The sequence below is a fragment of the Poecilia latipinna genome, unplaced genomic scaffold (assembly GCF_001443285.1).
Source record: "Poecilia latipinna isolate Pla-1442-1.1 unplaced genomic scaffold, P_latipinna-1.0 Scaffold2851, whole genome shotgun sequence".
Classification (NCBI taxonomy): Eukaryota; Metazoa; Chordata; class Actinopteri; order Cyprinodontiformes; family Poeciliidae; genus Poecilia; species Poecilia latipinna.
Genome location: NW_015115467.1, coordinates 29,963 through 49,540, shown reverse-complemented (window position 1 = coordinate 49,540; position 19,578 = coordinate 29,963). Strand labels below are relative to the sequence as shown.

The 19,578-nt window shown below is 39.5% G+C and overlaps 1 protein-coding gene across 1 annotated transcript in view; it reads left to right on the top strand.

Annotated features, from left to right (window-relative positions):
- col28a1a (collagen, type XXVIII, alpha 1a) overlaps nt 1-18,264 on the top strand; it is a gene marked incomplete at its 5' end in the record, with an annotated part of 37,909 nt that extends 19,645 nt beyond the window's left edge. Inside the window, 21 exons of the mRNA XM_015021762.1 lie at nt 73-141; nt 232-300; nt 388-456; nt 1,605-1,673; nt 1,753-1,824; nt 4,210-4,278; nt 4,703-4,774; nt 6,589-6,657; nt 8,446-8,514; nt 10,371-10,439; nt 10,527-10,595; nt 10,732-10,800; nt 10,905-10,973; nt 11,172-11,240; nt 11,350-11,430; nt 11,657-11,692; nt 11,769-11,805; nt 12,019-12,573; nt 13,520-13,668; nt 14,716-14,959; nt 16,975-18,264. Of these exons, the coding sequence (XP_014877248.1) occupies nt 73-141; nt 232-300; nt 388-456; nt 1,605-1,673; nt 1,753-1,824; nt 4,210-4,278; nt 4,703-4,774; nt 6,589-6,657; nt 8,446-8,514; nt 10,371-10,439; nt 10,527-10,595; nt 10,732-10,800; nt 10,905-10,973; nt 11,172-11,240; nt 11,350-11,430; nt 11,657-11,692; nt 11,769-11,805; nt 12,019-12,573; nt 13,520-13,668; nt 14,716-14,959; nt 16,975-17,147 (2,247 nt within the window). The remainder of the gene's footprint in view (nt 1-72; nt 142-231; nt 301-387; nt 457-1,604; nt 1,674-1,752; nt 1,825-4,209; nt 4,279-4,702; nt 4,775-6,588; nt 6,658-8,445; nt 8,515-10,370; nt 10,440-10,526; nt 10,596-10,731; nt 10,801-10,904; nt 10,974-11,171; nt 11,241-11,349; nt 11,431-11,656; nt 11,693-11,768; nt 11,806-12,018; nt 12,574-13,519; nt 13,669-14,715; nt 14,960-16,974) is intronic.
- Between the last annotated feature and the right edge of the window lie 1,314 nt (nt 18,265-19,578).

Genomic DNA, 19,578 nt, shown 5'->3' with positions numbered 1-19,578 from the left:
GACAGTGTCATGACAGTCTTATTCACCCCCCCTTCAAATAAAGTGTTACCACAGTTTCTTTGTGTGTTACAGGGTGGCAGAGGGTATGAAGGCCCCAAAGGCAGCATCGGACCCCCTGGACATGGGCACAAAGGTGATAAGGTATAATTAGCTGTGGCTGAACTCGTAGCTCATGTTGTATAAAACTGAAAAGTGTCACAGTTTACCATATCATACCATTCTGGTTGACAGGGAAACGCAGGCGCACCTGGGGTTCCAGGTTTGACCGGAGCACCGGGTGCAGGGGTCCAAGGAGAAAAGGCAAGGCCAATGAAAACTGTACATTCTTCACCTCTGTACATTTGGATTTTAACATTTTAAATGTAAATATTTTCCCCTGGCATTTAGGGAGAACAAGGACCCATTGGCCCCCCTGGTCCTAGAGGACCTCCAGGGCTGGCAACACCTGGGTCAAAGGTCAGTGACAGAATTTTATCTAAAGGTTTTACAGTAGTCATCATAACATCTGTCTTTACACCTTTCTGGCTGTCTGTGTAAGCAGGTAAGTCAACTTTTTTCATACAACACCTCTCGTGAATAAAATTACAAAGAGCTTCACAGAGTACAAGACAAACAAGTTAAAGCAATGAACAAAAACAACTAACACCCCCGACGTCGAGTTAAATTAACCAAACAGACTGACACAGGGAAGATTTACTGAGTTTTCTGCCCTGAGCTAACAAAATGAGATTCTGGTGACCTCTGTAGTTTATCTGTGCACATTTACTAGACACCTTAATCCATGTAGACCACACCTTGTTGACAATACGCTGCCAAAGAGCAGCCCTGGCTGGCCCTCTGGTAGTTTAAGAACTGAATCACACAGCGATTCAGTTCAGTTTATTTCAATTGTCTCAAACAAGCCTCAAGGAATTTTACCAGAGTAACTGGTCTTTATGCATTTAAGGTTTTTTGCAAACTTATTTATTTCTTTATTTGACCATTTTGCCTCCTTGCAACCACAACAGAGTTGATGTTGAAAATGGTTGGAGCTTAATAAAGGGACAATCCTGGAAGAAAACCTGCTAGGCTGAAAAAGACAATGACCCTGAACATGCAGAAAAGTTTAGATTAAAGCAAATTCATGCACAAGAATGGTTCAGTTAAAGTCCAGACCTAGATCCTAAGACCTAGAATAAAGTCTTGAAAATAAATGTTTCCAGGTGGCATCCATCTAACCTCGTTGAGCTATTTTGAAACATTTTCCCTGAAAAGAAAACCGGGCAAACGTTTGTTTAACCCTTGTGTTTACAAATGGGGTCCAGCTGACCCCACACCCGTATCACTTGTATCAGTTGCCTCAGTCCTCGCACGTACAAGGGTTAAAGCACAAATGAAATCTTATCTTTGAAGTGAATTTGTTAAAAGCTTTCAACAAAACCTGATTTTATGCAGATTAGCATTTTGAATATGATCTGTCAGTTCTATACTGCAACTGAAAGATTAAACTAATGCTGCAATCTCCTTGTTTGCTTCTTTCATGTTTTAAAACTACAATGTAAATAATAAATATATGCTCATGCAATCAGTTAATTGCTGGTATTCCAATTTCTTTTCTTTTCCAGGGTGACCAAGGATTTCCCGGACAGCCAGGTCATCAAGGAGAAAGAGGCACAGGTGAACCAGGGGCCAAGGTAAAGGAGCCAGAGCTTGTTTAAATGACAGCATAAAGTTGATGGGAACAGGCTCTACAGATGGACTAATGATCTTCAGGGTCAGACGGGAACTGATGGGGCCCCTGGGATACCTGGCATTCCTGGTGAAGATGGAACCGTAGGGCGTAAGGTGATTCTGTGTTCCTTTAGTTTAAGTTGACATTTAGACTGGACGATGCTCATTTTCCAATATTTACTTGTAGGTAAATTTGCCTTGTAATGATTATTGTGAATGTGTCATAATGAAGAACATGTAAATGTATCTTCTCAAAACACTAAACTAGACAGACAGATCAGATTCATATGCAGCAATAATCATTGAGATGAATCCAATATAAAACAATCATATAAAGATTCAATGTCCATTTCATAAGTTTTAAATTTAATTATAACACAGTGTAGTCAAATTCAATGCCAGCTGGGTAAAGGTCAGCTGGTGGCATCGAATATTTTGAGACAAAAAGGAGCAAAAAGATGAAACACAAGTTGTGTGTAATTCAGTATATAATTATAGCAGCCAAATTAGTATGAGACAAAATTCAATGAAACAAAATTAATATTTTAGTTTGTATAGCGCTTGTGATGTTTGTGATAAAGAAATGACACAACAATACCTAAAATAGTTCAATAACTTTTATAATACAATGTTTATCTAGATTCTAGACTCAATTTCAAATATTAGTCAAGCCAATGATTAGAATTATTCAAAGCATCCATGGGAAATCTAGATTATTATTATTATTATTATTATTATTATTATTATTATTATCCCTTTCACGCATAGTGGTCACTACAGTGGACAGCTGTCTAAAGCTATTTTCCTGTGTTTCTTGTGGATTTTTATGTTATAAATGCACACAGACCACTAAAGTGGACACTAGTGCATCAGACAAAACACTGCCAACTATTGTCCCTGTATTGCAAGTGCAAGAATTTTTTTTGTTAAATCCAATATGGTGGACAGACGGAAGCATATCAGACTAACTCCGGAATATCCAGTCCCCTCTCCTACTGTGGAAAACTCTTACAGGTAAAAATAAAAAATAAAATATTGTGAAACCCCTAAAGACTAATACTAATAGTGAACATTATATTAAGATGAGACTTGAATACAATGTTCTATATTTATGCATTCTGTTAACTAATGTCAAAATATATTCACATTATAATATACAGCATTTCATTAGTAGAATAGACATAAGCGCATGTTGGACATTTGTCCAAGTGGATACTTGGACAAATCCTGGAAAAAAAAAACAAAATTACAAAAAAAAAATTCCCCACCTTACTTTTATGCCCTAAGAAAATCAAAAACACTTTTGAAAAAAAATCCTGACTTACAGGAACATAATTCATGCATGAAAGGAATATTATTATAGACTAATACTGAAGTAGTACCTTATTCTGCAGTAGTACCATTTTTTTCATTAATTTTCCCTTTTTACCAAACCCACCTCCTAATGGTACCTGTTGTATTGTAGCCTTCCAGTCTCAGTTGAACAAAGGATCCCCAAAGCATGGCGCTGCCACCACCATGTTTCATAGTTGGGTTTTTTTGTCAGTTGTTTTACAGTCTGAATACTTTGATCAATGAGTCTCTGCAGCTCCTCCAGAGTTACAAGGGCTCTGATATTCTCTGACCAGTGATCTTAGTAGGTCTGCAGTTTGTTCCTCCTCTCTCTTGGGTGTGTTTAGTGCTTGATATTTTGCTTAGAAACAAACCCTGCTTTAAACCTCTCCACATCTTCCTCCTTGACCATTTGCTTGATTTCTTGGTCCTCTGGATGCTAGTTTCTCTAATGTTCCCTAGGGAACCTCTAGTCTAAAGCCAAAAACATAATAGCTGATTAAATTACTCATTGTTGTACTCACCATTAGCACCAGAGTGTTGGTGCCTGAACACAGTTTTCAGATTGTGTTCAGACTGTGAACACAACACACACTATCAGTAAATATATGAGCCCTGTATTTCTAACCTCCTGCTTCAATGTTGTTACTCTCAAGTTTTGAACCAAAACTTCACCATGTGACCAAATTTAAAACATTCAATGAGTTTGAAGACTTTTGTGAGAAAGTGTATTTTTCTTGAAAAACACACAGCAGTATAGTTAAAACACAGTCCAAACCCCAAAATGAATCTTAATCTTGAAAATTAAAAAAAAACGTTGCTGACTGACATTCATCTGTTACTGTCAGAACTGAAATTAAGTTTGACATGAAATTCACGTCACAATCAACAATTACTGTCAGGATAAAACAAATAACAGCAAAATAGAAATATATCTCAGCTGTTGTTCACCTGGTTTAACACAACAGTTTTAGTGGTTTAGAGGAAACCTTGTCATTTCCAGACTGGTCAGCTCACAGCCTAACTGGATTTGTGTCACATCTGGATATCTAGAATATATTCTTTATTTATTAAAAAACAGCAAACAAAACAGCAAAGAGCTGAATGCTTTTACTTTTTCAGGATATTGTATAGCTTCATGTATTATGTATTTCCTACTGACAACAGGGAGAGATGGGTTTGCCAGGACCCCAAGGCCCAGAGGGAGCACCAGGAAGAGGCACATCTGGAGAAAAGGTAACATTCTGATCATCAGCTGACACTCATGCACACGCGCACACACACCTACACACATGTTTGTCTGGCTATCTTTGTGGGGACTTTCCATTGACTTCCATTCATTTCTACAGCCTAAACCTTACCTTTACCCTTTTCCTAACCCTAACCATCACATACCTAACCCTAACCAAAACTCAAATCATACCTTAGCCCTAAATTTGACCCCTGACCCAAAAACAGTGTTTCCCCTCGTGGGGACCAGGCTTCGGTCCCCACAAGGAGCAATTGGTCCCCACAACGTAGTATGTGTCAGGAAAATGGTCTCTACAAAGTATTAGAAACAAACACATACACACACACACACACTCACACACACACACACACACACACTCACACACATCAATGTACAGTATGATCTATGATAAGATGTCTAATGTCTCAGGGTAATAGAGGTGACCGAGGTTCCAGGGGACTGTCAGGCTCTCCGGGCCCCATTGGACCTGCTGGAGCTAAGGTATGGAAAACAGGACCTATTATTATTATTATTATTATTATTATTATAACAGAACCAATCATATTCAGCTCTACAGTATCAATGATATTATTACCAAAAGCGTTCAGGAGATATCGGTCTGTTAAGGTGTATCAATGTTTGTAAATGTTTTGGTTTCAAAACTACAAAAATTATTTACATTTATAATGTTTGTGAATTTAAAGGCTTCTGAGATGTCATAGAAATGATTGAATAAAAAATGCTTCCTGTTGCTGGTTGAAGCATGAAGAAGTGGTGCTGCTCCTTCCCCACATGTTGCATTGCCCTGTTGGTCTGCTGGACAAAAGAAAGCTACTGACAATAATTCTCCACTCCTAATTCTCTACAGTTGACACTGGTTCATAAATGTAGTAGGGAACCTGCAGGTTTTCCAACTGTAGGCTGCAGTTTGTCAGAAAACCAGATTAAATTAATTTGGGCTCTCCCTGTCATCATCCTTTGGACTCTAAAGTTGTGTTTACTGTGCATTAGTTTTCTTTCTTCATACAGTTCTGTGGTGATTTGAGTTTTTGTGTTTATTTTAGGTTTCTGTGTCTTTTAGAAACAAACACACAAGATGAGTCTCAGTGTTGTCTACCCTTTTATTGTTCCCAGTTGTCTCGTTCCCTGATTACCCTCTGTAATGTCACCTGTGTTTCTGTGTCTTTGTTGGGTCCTTCTCGAAGCTGTTTTGTCTAGCTGCCTGTATTTGTTCCTTTTCACCACTTGCTACCAATTTAGAGCCTCAGCCTTCTACTCTACTGTACTGCCTGGATTTGGGATTATTTGTGTACTTTTCATCATTAAACCATAATTTTCATCATTTCACCGGGGTCTGCTGCGTTCTGCCTCACCACCTCCACCGCAACTCATGACAAATTCCCAGTTATTTCTTGGAATAACTGGGAATTTGTCACTGTTTCTCAGTGACTTTTATTTTCTGCTTAACCCTTGTGTGTGCGAGGGCTGAGGCAAACGTAGAGGACTGTGGAAAATGATACAAGTTTTACGTGTGTGGGGTCGGTTGGACCCCATTTCTGGACACAAGAGTTATGGACTGTTTGGTTCTCTGGTTTCTGCTCTTCTGTGTTTTTATTCTTCCTCACCTTGTCAAGATTTTCTTAGTTTAACTGAATCTCGCTACGTTTCCCCACAACTGCAGCTTTTTAACAACCAACCTGCTTGTTCACTAATTGCTGTTTGGACTGGTGAGACCAAAGCGGATTGTTTTAGATGGTGTCCCACCAGTTACATCTGCAGAAAAACTCAAAGCAATTAGGAAAAAGCACATAATGGTGGTAGTGGGACGGTCTGAAGCTGCTTCTTCTTGTCAAGACTTGGAAGATTTGCCAAAATAACTGGAACCATGGACTTTGCCATTCGCCTGAAGTTTATGAACACTTGTGTTTATGTTTATGCAGTTGACAGTTTTATCCTAAACAGCTAACAAATGAAGATGTAGCAATGCAGTTAATATCAAAGCTAATAATTAGCTGCTTGGAAGTAGAATCAGCGGCAATAAGAAACAAAGTGATGAGGGAAGAGCAGAAAGAGCCACTGTATGAGAGGAGCTAGATGTTCTCTGAAGAGCCAAGAGCTTTTTCAGAGGAGGCCACTTGAGATTTCCTTTAACACAAGCTCTAACGTCTGATGGTTATGAATAGCTATGGTGTTTAATTCATGTTGATTCATTTATTTATACAGATGATCACATATTTTCTTTTTTCCACATGGTTTAAATTGTTGTACTTATGCTTTTAACAAAAGCCTGTCTGTTTAATGTGTTCCTGGCTCAGGGGGAGCCAGGAAGCTCAGGAATGATGGGCCTACCTGGATCTCCTGGACAGAGCTACCCAGGAACAAAGGTAGAAGAAAACCAGACACATAGATGTATGTTATGGAATTGAAGGAATCATTTAAACAAAGATAAGCAAAGATGGATGAATTCCATCATTGGCTGTCTGCCCGTTTTTCTATTGGCTGTGGCAATAGCCAAAAACTAACAGTAATAGCTAAATATTACTAATGAGAAATACAAACATTTTACAAACATCATTGTAATGGTATAGATGAGTTCTGGCCTTTAATGTTCATTCAAGATCAAAGCTCAGCACAAAAAGAGAGGAAAACTGTGTTTGTATTCAATTTATTTACATTTTTGGTTGTAATAATACATCTTTGGCAGTAAATTCTTTGATTTGGGAGAGTCTGCTTATTTCCCCCTTGTGATGCCACAATTGAAAAGAAAATGCATTTGTAGAATAAGGATCAGAATTAATTGGAGTGAATGTTGGAGCCTCTCTGGCTCCAACATTCATCCACAGCATTTTGCACTCAGATGTGTTGTTCACATGTCTGAATACTCTAGATCAGTGTTTCTCAACCCTGGTCCTCACCGCCCCCTTGTCCTGCATGTTTTAGGTATTTCCCTTCAGCCACACACCTGAATTGTATCTCTGTGTGATTAACAGGCTTCTGCAGTACTTGATGGTCATGCAATCATTAGAATCAGCTGTTCTGGAATAGAGGCACATCTAAAACATGCAGAGCAGGGGGGCAGTGAGGACCAGGGTTGAGAAACACTGATCTAGAGCAGTGTTTCCCAACCCTGGTCCTCCAGACTGACTGCCTTGCATGTTTCAGATGTGTCCCTGCTTTACTACACACCTGATTCAGCTGATTGCAGTTCAGCAAACACCTGCCAATTGAAATCCCTCGACTGAAGCAAAAAACCACCTAAAACATGCAGGGTAGTGTGGCTTCAGGACCAGGGTTGGGAAACCCTGCTGTAGAGCAGGGATCCTCACATCCAGGCCTCCAGAGCCAGTACCCTGCAGCTTTTAGATGTGTCCCTTGTTCAACTCACCTCAAATGGCTGCATTACCTCCTGAGTACAGTCAGGCCCTCCAGAGTTCTGCTAATGAGCTGATTATTTGACTCAGATGTGTTGAAGCAGAGAGTTCTGGGCCCTGGAGGTCTGGATCAGAGAATCCCCGCTCTGCTGATGGGTTCAAGGAAACTTTCTGAGCATCCAAAAATGGTCATAATTAATAGCCTTACTTGTTTTTCTACATGATCTCAAACAAATGTGTAGCACATTTCCCATTTCACCAAACAATGACAGTAGTAAAAGCATAGACATGTTTTTTTTAATTCAAAATAAGATTCATATTAGTTATTGTTTTACACATGTCTAATGCTTGTCAAAAGAAACCATTAACTTTGTTCCCTCAGATGTGAGTTAAATGTTATTCAAAGCAGGAAGGTCACTGATGCATTGTGAACTTCTCTCAACCATCACTGATTTAACAAGAGGGCTGTTAGGATTTCTTTCACATTTTTTTAGTGCTGCCTTATTTAATTTGGCTCCTAATGACATGAGTATGAATTTTTAGAGGTGAAAGGCCATAGAATCATAACACAGAACCAGTGACGATCTTGTTTACTTCAATTATCTAACACCCTGACCAAATTGGTGATTTTTAAAAATACAAATAGATATATTTTAAAGAGTATAATGACCTTTCCTGTGATAACACTGATATGGTAATTTCTGCATTTACCGTATATAGAATCACCAACCTTTATGTAGGTGGTGTTTGTACTTGTGTTTTTCCTGTCATGAATCCTTTTGGTTTTGTTGTTCCTGACAGGGAGAGCCAGGCCCCGTGGGACCATCTGGACCTGTTGGAGAGCCTGGAGTGGGAATAATTGGACCCAAAGTAATATGATCACAGATTCTAGTGATTATTTACCCATGAAAAACAAAAAAAAAAAAGACTTAAGAGTGATGAAACTAAAGGCAAATGTAACTCAATTTATGTGTTTTATGAAATTTTAAATCAGGGTCGAAGGAGTTCGTCTGCAATAACGAAACCAAACGTTGTTTCTGCTAGAATTAAATGTGCTCGATTTATTTCCCCACAGATTACAGCAAAATAACATGCATCAAACACTGTTACTGCTAGAACAAATATGCTCGATTTATTCCCCACAGAATACAGTACAAAACACTCTGACTAAACACGTGATGCTCGATTCATTCAAGTTACCAGCGCTTACCTCGTGAAACTTGGCCGGAGAGCCTTCGGCCTAGAGATAAGCAGTAGCATCAACGTAGCTGGGCATTCGGACGCGATCCACAGCAGACTCTGACCAAAACCGCGGGCTTTTTCGTATTTTATCTCTTAAACAAAGGGACGCCTGCGTGCAAAGGCGGAATGGCCATTTCCATCCTTGCAGGCGAGCCATCCAATCAGAGGTAGCCGCTCTCTGACCATGAGCCAATCATGGGCTGAGAGCGTGAACCAGCAGACCAATCAGAGCCCAACCCAAGTCAACCAGAGCCAAGCACGCCCTGTTCACGTGATCTGCATGAGCATGCAGCATGTTCAATTTGCATAATACATTGCAGCAAAATAATCTGAGCAGAATAAGTTTTAATTAAACAAAGAAAGAAAAGATAATAAAAAGAATAATGATTATCAAAGAACATAAAAGATAATAAAAAGATAAAAATACAAAATACCAGATCATTATGCATCATGTGTTTGTAGTTTATTCAGTATAAAGGAGGTACAGAACTTTAAAAATACAGTTCTGTGGAGGATTTATTCAAAATTGGCAGGCAAACAACGACATACCTGTTCACAGGGGGCCTTTTGCCTGTCATGCTCTGGGTCTGCCTGGCAAACGGTTTGGTTTCCTCACCTGCTCATCCACTGACTGACTGTTTGACCGGTAAAAAAACCAGATGACCATCCTGTACATACAGAGCTGCCTAAGGCCTTGAATTAACCATGTCCCAAACAGGAATATTAAACTGACATTTTCTTGGGTTTTCTTCAGCTTAACTCAGGTACCTCTACATGTTCTTCTCACAGCAAACATTTATTCTGCTAATCAGATCCACTCTACTAATCACATTTATTTAGGGGTCTGAGTTTTATTCTACTGGACTCCACTGTTGCTCTGGATTCTGCCTGGTTTCCTTTGTGTTTTGTCTAAGTTTGCTTTAATTTTTTTTTTTTTTTTTTTTTCATTAATGGGGGAAATATTGTATATATTATTCTTTATACTTCAACACCAGGAAAAAATACTGCATATATCAAACTTAACTTAAAAGAAATTAAACTTTGACGCCTTGAAATTGGGCTCTGTCTCTTTAAGAAGCTCCTGCTCTTTCCGGCACTCCCCCATCAGCACATTGTCACAACACCTTCAGATTCTGCCTTTTACAACGATTCTTATGAGTGTTGGACGGTATGATGAGCTCAGCTGACTTGCAGAGTTATTCCTGCAGTCGGAGGTTTGATCCACGCTCCGTCCGTCTCAGACATTGTCTTTGGGTAAGACTCTTCACCTGCCTTGCCTGCTGCTGGTGGTCAGGGGGCCCACCACCAGCAGGCAAGGTCCTGATGACCATCAGTGTGTGACTGTGTATGTGTGAAGCACTTTGGAGTTACCTGGACTTGAAGAAGCGCTATACAAGTATAGGTCATTTGGATTCTTATCTTTCATCTGCAGTAGACCTGTTGATTCATGTTGGTGTTCTGACTGCTTCCTACTCCATCGCCAGGGAAACAAAGGTAGTGTTGGACCTGTTGGGCCACTGGGGCCAAAGGAAGACTCTGTGCCTGGACCTCAGGTAATAGAAGGACAGTGGGGTGTACATTTTGCATAGTACCTACAGTGTCAGAGGTTAGTGTCTAAACATATTTGACTCCATCTCCAGGGTTTGCCAGGTTTGACTGGACTAAGAGGAGAAATGGGACCTGAAGGAAAAGGATTACCGGGAGCAAAGGTGAGCTGTGTTTTATAAATTCATAAACTACAATAAAGTTTGGAAAGTATTTTTACAAACTACTATACTGGAGAGTTGAACTGCCTATGAGGCGGATGTGTTCAAATTGTGTTGTTTTGTTGACTTTTTTTGATAGGGTGAAAGAGGCTTACCGGGTGCACCAGGACCATCAGGACCTCCTGGAACTGGACTTCCTGGGCCAAAGGTCAGAGTGGGAATTACAAAGATGTGTGTCCTTTTGAAGTGTTTCATTTTTTTTTTAATTATAGAAACATATTCAATTGTTTCCTTAATATCTTTGATTTACAGGGTTCTACAGGACAGCCTGGTCCACCTGGCATGCATGGGCCTCCAGGAGAAGGACTACCTGGACCAAAGGTATGAAGGAAACAGTAATGGGGTCTGAATGAGAGTCATGTTGTTATGTGAGAAAAGGTCAGAACTTTGGACCCAATCAGGGTGGTTAATTCAGACATTTTGAGTGAGTCATTTTTCAGTTTGGCCGACTGGCCTTCAGTCTTCCATGTGATCTGATGCATTGGACAGTCTGACCAATCCGTCCATCTTTATCTCCAGGGCGAGCATGGATTTCAAGGTCCAATGGGACAAAGAGGGCTTCCAGGAGCAGATCTCTCAGGACAGAAGGTACAGTAACTCTGAGGCTGCAGGTGGAAATAATTTCATACCTGACTTCTGCTGCGTTCACTTACCAGTGCTCCAAAATGCTATCATAAGGAAAGCTTTTATGCTTCAGGGTAGTCAAGGATCTCCTGGACAAAAGGGGAAAAAGGGAGATATGGGGGACCTTGGACCACCTGGCTCTCCTGGAAATCCGGTAACATGACAGGTTCAGTTTGTTTAAAGGGCCAGTTTATTAATCACTATTCAATCTATGATATCAGGCTGTTTTCTACACTTATTCATTTTATGCCGATCTAAAATTTCTGATTGGTATGTATTAGTGTTTTTCCACATAATATATAACTTTATTTTTTGTTTTTTTTTCTGACAGCCTATATTCCAGTCATGATATTGTACATAACCATATTCTGATCCTCTAGGGGAGACCTGGAGAAAAAGGAGAGCCGGGACTTGCGGTTAGTACCAGACTGGGACAAACGGCTTAATGAAGGACTTCTGGGTTTCTTAAATATTTTTGTTTCCCATCCACAGAGAGATGAAGTCATCCAGATCATAAAGGAAATATTTGGTAAAACTCTGAAGGGGTGTATGTTTAAATAACTGTTGTTGTGTTAGCAGGAAATATTCAAGTACATTAAACTTGATCTATCATGTAAACTGTATAGTGAAGTCAGAAAGGTATAAAATTATGACAATGTTTTTTTTTTTTGTATAAATGTATAAGTCTTATCTGTGTACGTAAAGGTTTTAAACCCTTAACTTTTCCCTTTCCGTGTGCTAGGATGTGGCGTCATGTGCAGAGAGATTCCACTGGAACTGGTATTTGTGATTGACAGCTCTGAGAGCGTGGGCCCGGAAAACTTTGAGGTGGTTAAGGACTTTGTGAACGCGATTATTGACCAGTTCACTGTGAGCCAGGAGGCCAGCCGCATTGGGGTGGTCCACTACAGCCATCTGAACACGGTGGTGGTCGACCTGCAACAGCAGTCCAGCAGGGAGGAGATCAAGGCTGCTGTCAGAGCCATGCCCTACCTGGGCGAGGGCACCTTCACCGGCAGTGCCATGCTCCAAGCCAGGAAGGTGTTCAGAGACTCTCGACCCCATGTGAGGAGAGTGGCTGTAGTTTTAACGGATGTTCAGTTAGATCAGCGTGATCTGGTGCAGTTTAAAGAGACAGCCTCAGAAAACCATGCAGAGGGGATTGAGGTGTTGATCATAGGTGTGGTGAAAAAGACTGATCCTCTTTATGAAGAGTTCCTGAGTGAGATGAAGACTGTTGCCTCTGATCCTAAAGAAGAACATGTCTACATTATCGATGACTTCCTATTGCTGCCTGGTGAGTTAATACACAACAGTTCCTTGTTATTGTTCTAAAGTGTGTTGATTATTAAGAAGACACAATTTCTGAAGTTCATTTAAGAGGTTAGTTAGAAGGGTCATACAAACAACACAATCAAACGTAAATATCACATACATGCACCAGGTTTATTTTGAAGGTTGTGAAAATCAGTGACCTGCTTGGAAAGTTGTTTCTGTGATGCATCAGGCAGAGGATGTCTGATAGAACAGACATGACTTCAGTCGTTTTCGTTTTCATTGTCATTGTAAGAGTCAATGCCTCAGATCTCAAACAAAAGTCTGATTCAGTAAGCACAACACTGCATGTAAACAGTAAGCATCAGTTGTTTTGCAAGTTGTTCACAAGAAAATATGGTCCAGTTGTTAAAAACCTCTCATGCTAATTAGTTCTTATTTTGGGTGCAGCTAAGAAAACTACAGACATAATTCAACACGACGTATCAGAAGTTTATTTGTGGATTCTGTATTTTGAGCATTTAATGTAGTTGTTATTAAGAACCTGATCTTTTACATTTAATAAGACGGAAACAGCCTTACCAGCATGCATAGTTGTATATTAAAACAACCAAAAATTTTAACATCTTTCTCATCCAAAGTCCTTCCTTTAACCCATTCCTCTCCTTGATCTAAAGCCATTCAGCATTCCTCTCTAGAGGAATGGCTGTCCTGAGGAATGCTTGAGTTGTAAATCTTTTCACATTAGCTATTGTCATGAGAAACAAAATGTGTTTTAGTAAGTAAGTAAGTGAACTTTATTTATATAGCACCTTTCACAGACATAAAAATCACAAAGTGCTTTACAAAAAAGGAAACACATCAATATTAAAAGAATCTAAAATCAAGGAACAAAATTAACCAAAAGCCAGTCTGAACAGACTGGCTTTTGATACAACATTTTTTTTTTTTTTTTATTTCTTGCATTGTTCTGGGGAATAATATTCTGAAGCAGATTTGTGATCGAGATGCAGCGGCACCATTTAGTCCAAAATCATTGTTTTCATCTGTGGAAACCCATCCGAATGGACCAGAAGACATCGAGTCTAAAAAGATCCCAGAAGCAAAAAACACAAGGGTAACATTGCTGTCATATTTTGTATTATTATGGTACTTGGCTAAAAAGCATTAAGCCACCATTTATGATCGTGTATTGTATGATTAAACTATAATTTAATAGAACTCATTATTTGCTATCTAGCTTACATACCCTTCACTCTTTCTGAACAGAAAATCAGTCACAACATGGATGTTCTTTGGGCAAAATTTGCTAAATGATTTAAAGCAGGAAGAACGAAGCGTGGTAAAAACCAGCTGCTTGTTCTACACTTTGCTTCATTCAGAAGGTCTGGACTCACAGCTGTTAGTGTTTTATATGCATCCTGTATTTTAATAATTAAACACCAGAAATGTTCTGCTGTGGATTAATACGCCCAGTGGAAACCATCTCTGCGCCACCATAGAAGCTAACGTCATTAGTCCTGCTTATATCCACTCTTATGGGTACAGCCAATCAGCACCAAGCAAAATGACTGGGGCTCTTTGATTGGCTGCTCTGCAAGTAACATTGTGATTAGGTATTTCATCATCCCAAGCTGCATTTCCTTTAGATTATTTTCCATGTATACAAAAATCTACAAATAAGCTAATTTTCTTTGGAGTTCAATTCCACTGAACAGTCCACAAATACTGAACTGTGACTAGGCGACTATAACAAATGCATCCTGCAATGGCCCTTTTGTTCGATGGTGGGTGCAGTCAGCAGATCAAATTACACCAGGAAAACTGTCAAACTGTAAATAGGGCGTCACTGTTGGTCTGTTTCCTCCATCATATGGAAATTTGATAAACCTGATTTATGATTTAATCCAACAAAGCTAACAAGTTTTACCATGAAACTTTTTTGTGTCCTTTGCACATATACCTGTGTGGCACAGAAAGAGAGCAGATGGCATATAAAAACAATAATAATAGGGCACAGTCGGTGAACCAGAAGGGCCTGTTTGTGACTCTGTTGCTATTTTCTACATGAATGAAGTGCTGTGATGATGGCACTGGAAAAGTTGGTGACATGGTGAATCAGAACCTGACTCTTTTGTTCTTTTGCTCATCCGTTTCCCTCTAGCCACCTGCTCCACAGCCCACTGAGTCACTGTGGCCTCATGAGGACCAGTTTGACCCTGAGGTGACGGTGGAGCCCTCCAACAAGCAGCCAAGTCTACCATTTACCCCTCATGGTGAGAAGAGAGAGTCAGGGCAGAACTCTGTGGTGCAGCGGCAGAGTCCGACTGACTGGCCAGGTGAGGTGAAGAGCTTTCATACAACCTTTGGCCCTCCATCACCAACTCTGACTGTGTCACCTCCATCAGGTAAATAGCAGAATCATAACACACTAACATGTCACACCCCTGGTTAAATTCATATACCTGAAAAGAAACAAAAAAGCTGAAGAGATTTTATGTAAGTTTGAACAGATTGAGCTCTGACACATACAGTATGTGGCCACACATCTGTATGTTTCTTATACACGGAGGAGAAAACAACTCTGAAGCCCAAAGAACAGATGTTACATTGGGTTTACATGAGAGATAATTCACTTAAATCCTAGGATCCAGTGTAATAAAAGTCAATAAAGCATAACTGAAAACACAGAGTCTGGTACACATCCTCTACAGCAGGGGTGCCCAAGTCCAGTCCTCGAGAGCTACCATCCTGCAACTTTCAGATGCATCCCTGCTTCAACACACCTGAATCAGATGAATGGCTCTTTACCAGGCCTCTGTAGAGCTGATCCTGGTCTGTTGGAATAAGGATACTTCTAAAACTTGCAGGATGGTAGCTCTCGAGGACTGGACTTGGGCACCCCTGCTCTACAGTCTCCAGAAGATGGGCCGTGTTTGGATCTGAGTGAACGCTGCGCTCCTTCCTCATTACAGCTGGTCACCACAGACACTCTTCAGCACCAAAATACATTCAAGAACTGTTGTGACATAGTTCTGGAGAATAATATTCTGAAACAGATTTGTGATCAAGATGCAGCTGCACCATTTACCAGGGGTGTCCAAAGTCGGTCCTGGAGGGCCGGCATCCTGCATGTTTTAGTTCTCTCCCTGGTTTAACGCACCTGGATCAAATAATGGCTCATTAGAAGGCCTAAGAGGAACATTGACAAGCTGAAAAGGTTGTTACCACCACCAGGGAGAGAACTAAAACATGCAGGATGCCGGCCCTCCAGGACCGACTTTGGGCACCCCCGATAGACAAAAATAATTTTTTTCTTCCAGACGTCTCAGGTCTACTCTGCATCCCCAAAACCAGAACCTGTGGTTCTGATGAAGGAATTTGACAAAATGTAATCTTCATTGCTTTCTTTATAATTGATGGCTGCTCTTTAACTGCCATGTTGCTGAAATGTTCCGTACAAATAAACTTGACTGGACTAGTTCTTGTGGTTAATTTGAAGGAACTGCAGTAGATGATTGAACTGCAGACGTCTGGGAGTGTTTGGGTTAATGATTCATTTGTACAGTTTTTTTTTCAGGTTTAGAAATCATATTTTCATATTTTTTGTTTTATTTTTAAAAATCACAAATCATGAAAAATAATTTTTTGTCACAGTGTCATACTTGTGACAAAAATGTTGCAAGTATATTATTTTTGTCATACTTGAAGTCCTCCCTGAAGTCATAATGGATGTATTTTTACTTTAAAGTCTTTCCTCTGCCTACACCTCCCAGAATGCTGTGTGGTTCTGGATCAGAGTTCAGGTGCCCAAAGTCGGTCCTGGAGGCCCGGCATCCTGCATGTTTTAGTTCTCTCCCTGGTTTAACACACCTGGATCAAATAATGGCTCGTTAGAGGCCTAAGAGGAACATTGACAAACTGAAAAGGTTGTTACCACCACCAGGGAGAGAACTAAAACATGCAGGATGCCGGTCCTCCAGGACCGACTTTGGACACCACTGACTGTTCTGTCAGATGCATTATGTATTGATATTACTCATGTGTCCGTCATGATATACATAGTTATTGATTTATTGCTTATTAATAATAGCGTGTTAGATAGGCTGTAAGTGAACCAAGCATCTACTGCCAATTGAGCTGGTAAATTACTGCAACCGGTTTTATGTGTGTGACTGTGGAGCAGAGGTGTAGCTAAATGCTACCACACTGGTTTGGGAATCGGTAATTATTGAATTGTAAAATGCTTGAAAAGGGAAGGAAGATTAAGTTTTAGTTGATTAAAGGTTTATTTAGATCAGTGTAGATATTACTAGTTTATTTGCAAACTAGCTACCAACAGATAGGTTATGTACATATTAACCTGCCACATTGGATCAATCCACAATCCACCAAAACAGTTATCATCTGCTTCATCCTCCAGGTGGGGGGTGCAACCAGCCTCTTGAAACTGGTCCGTGTCGGCAGTACAGGATTAGGTGGTACTACGACCCGGAGGCCAACGCCTGTGCACAGTTCTGGTATGGCGGTTGTCAGGGCAACACAAACAACTTTGAGAATGAAGCCAACTGCAGGCATACCTGTGTCTACACGTAACAGGCTGTGTAGTGGAAAGTTGGGCTTGGTGCTAAGCAGATTCCATTAGTTCCAATAACAGCAACATGAAAGAGCAGTGCCTGAAGCAATACCTGTCATGTTCTGACTGCTGAGGGAAACATGTTGCTGCTATCTGAAATCTGTTCTCACTGAACTTTCTTTGTTCCTTTCTGTTATGGCTGTTAACTGACTGTTGACTTGAAAATCTGGTCCTTCTACAGACTCGTAACACGGCCCAATGGAAGTCCATCTCCAATGCAATGGAAAAAATATATATTTCATAATCATATATATAAGATACAAGTAGCTATCTCATAGTTATGACTTAGTTATTAATTATAAGAGTTAAGCTTAAGTACTAGTTTAAGCACAAGTTTGAATTTTTTTCATCAGTGATGGAACTGGCCTTCATACACCCTGTAGATTCAGCTTGTTTTGGTCTCAACTTCTACCTGCTATTCAGGCTAACATAAAACTTTATTCATGTTCTAAAGCTTCACCAGTTTACCACTAATGGTGCTGAGTTAAGCCGGGTCAGACATTTCACTGAATTCCAATTATATTTATAAAGCACAAATTCAGGACTAGACATCTCAGGAATATTACACAGAAAGAAAATCTGTTGAATTCTTGTCAAGTTAAACACAAAGTAGTTCATTTTAACTACTTTGATTTATCTGTATCTGTCTTTGGTCTAATTCAAGTAGAAATATTTTCATGTAATGCCAGCTTGCAAAAATGTGTAGAACAAAGAAAACCAACATATTACATCAGATCTACAGGAATTTCAGAAAATACAAATAAAATAAGTCAATATCCATTTTAGTGTAACTAAGTGACAAAAAGACTTTAAATGAGGCCATGCTGACAATAGCAGCATGTTTTCCTGAAAGCTGAAGTCTTTAACATTCAGCAATTCATGTAATAGACCAACACAAACTAGCACATTACTTAGAAGTCTTGACTGCAGTTTTCCGCAAGTCATAAAGGCGACACAGCAGAATTTGTTCTATGGAACCAAAATGCTACATGTGGTGGGAAACTGTGTGATTATGGACTGCCTTAGACCAAAAAAAAAAAAAATTGGTAACACTTTATTTGAAGGGGTGTGCATAAACATGACAGTTAGTGTCATGTTTATGACACTAACTGTCATAAACATGACATAGCACCTGTTATGAACATAAAGAAGTCTTTATGAATGTTTATGACAGTTGTCAAGAATTGTCATTTGATAAATAATGACACTTTTAATGCAAAGTTGCTCTAAAAGTTGCATTAAAAGTCCATTAAAAGTGCCAACTTTGTATGATTTTGTAAATGATGATAATTGAATGCAAAGTTGGCATTTTAATGGGCTTTCAATGCAACTTTTAGAGCAACTTTGCATTAAAGTGTCATTATTTACCGAATGACACTTCATGACAACTGTCATAAACATCCATAAAGACTTCTTTATGTTCATGACAGGTGTTATGTCATGTTTATGACAATGTCATGACAGTCTTATGCACACCCCTTCAAATAAAAGAAGATGTTAGAATGGCCAAGTCAAAGTCCAGACCTTAATCTGAGATTCTGAGAATTCATATTTCCTCTAGAAATGTGACATTCATTGACACTCTCAAGTCAATTTGATTGACAATGAGCTATTAAAAAAAAGAAGGTAACATTTTCAGCCTGTAGATGTTCAAAGCAAATGATCAAAGTTTATTTGTACAGCACATTTCAGCAGCAAGGCAGTTCAAAGTGCTTTACTTCATAAAAACATAAAAAATCAACAATTGAAACATTAAATTTTTCCAAGTTGGTTGTGGAAGTTTGTTCCACAATACATATAATTATAACTATGCACTGCTATGTGTTGGTCATTTACCTGAAATCCCTGGAAAATAATTGTGGTTGTAGTTTAATAAAATGTAAAAACCTTTAAGTGGTGTGAATATTTTTGCAAGTCACTATCTTTACTGAATTCTGTATAGTTGCTAGTGTTAAGGAAACTTTCTCTGAATTAGTTAATTTTGGAAAAAGTTTGGCTCTCTCTCTCCCTTTATGATCCCGGGTCTTCTCGCAACGGCCACATGTAGCCACTCAGAAGAAACAGCAATGCGTGTTGATGTCACAGAATTGCAGAGTTTAATCCAAAAGAAGACAACGCATAAAATTACAACAGAACAGCAGAAAAACAGAGACATACATTCATTTACCTGACAGACATGGAAAAAAGAAGGAAAGAAAGAAAAGCAAAGACGTCCAAAGACGTCTTTGGAGAGTTGCAGGAGCAAATCTGATCTTTTACTTCTGAGGAGAAAGTTTTATACTCAGGGCGTATTCTTATCTTTAATTTATTCAAATAGGCGTATCTTTGCTCATCCAACCAGGAGCTATCTCTGACCCTTTATCTGAAGCCAGGAACTCCTGCTGTGTTTAC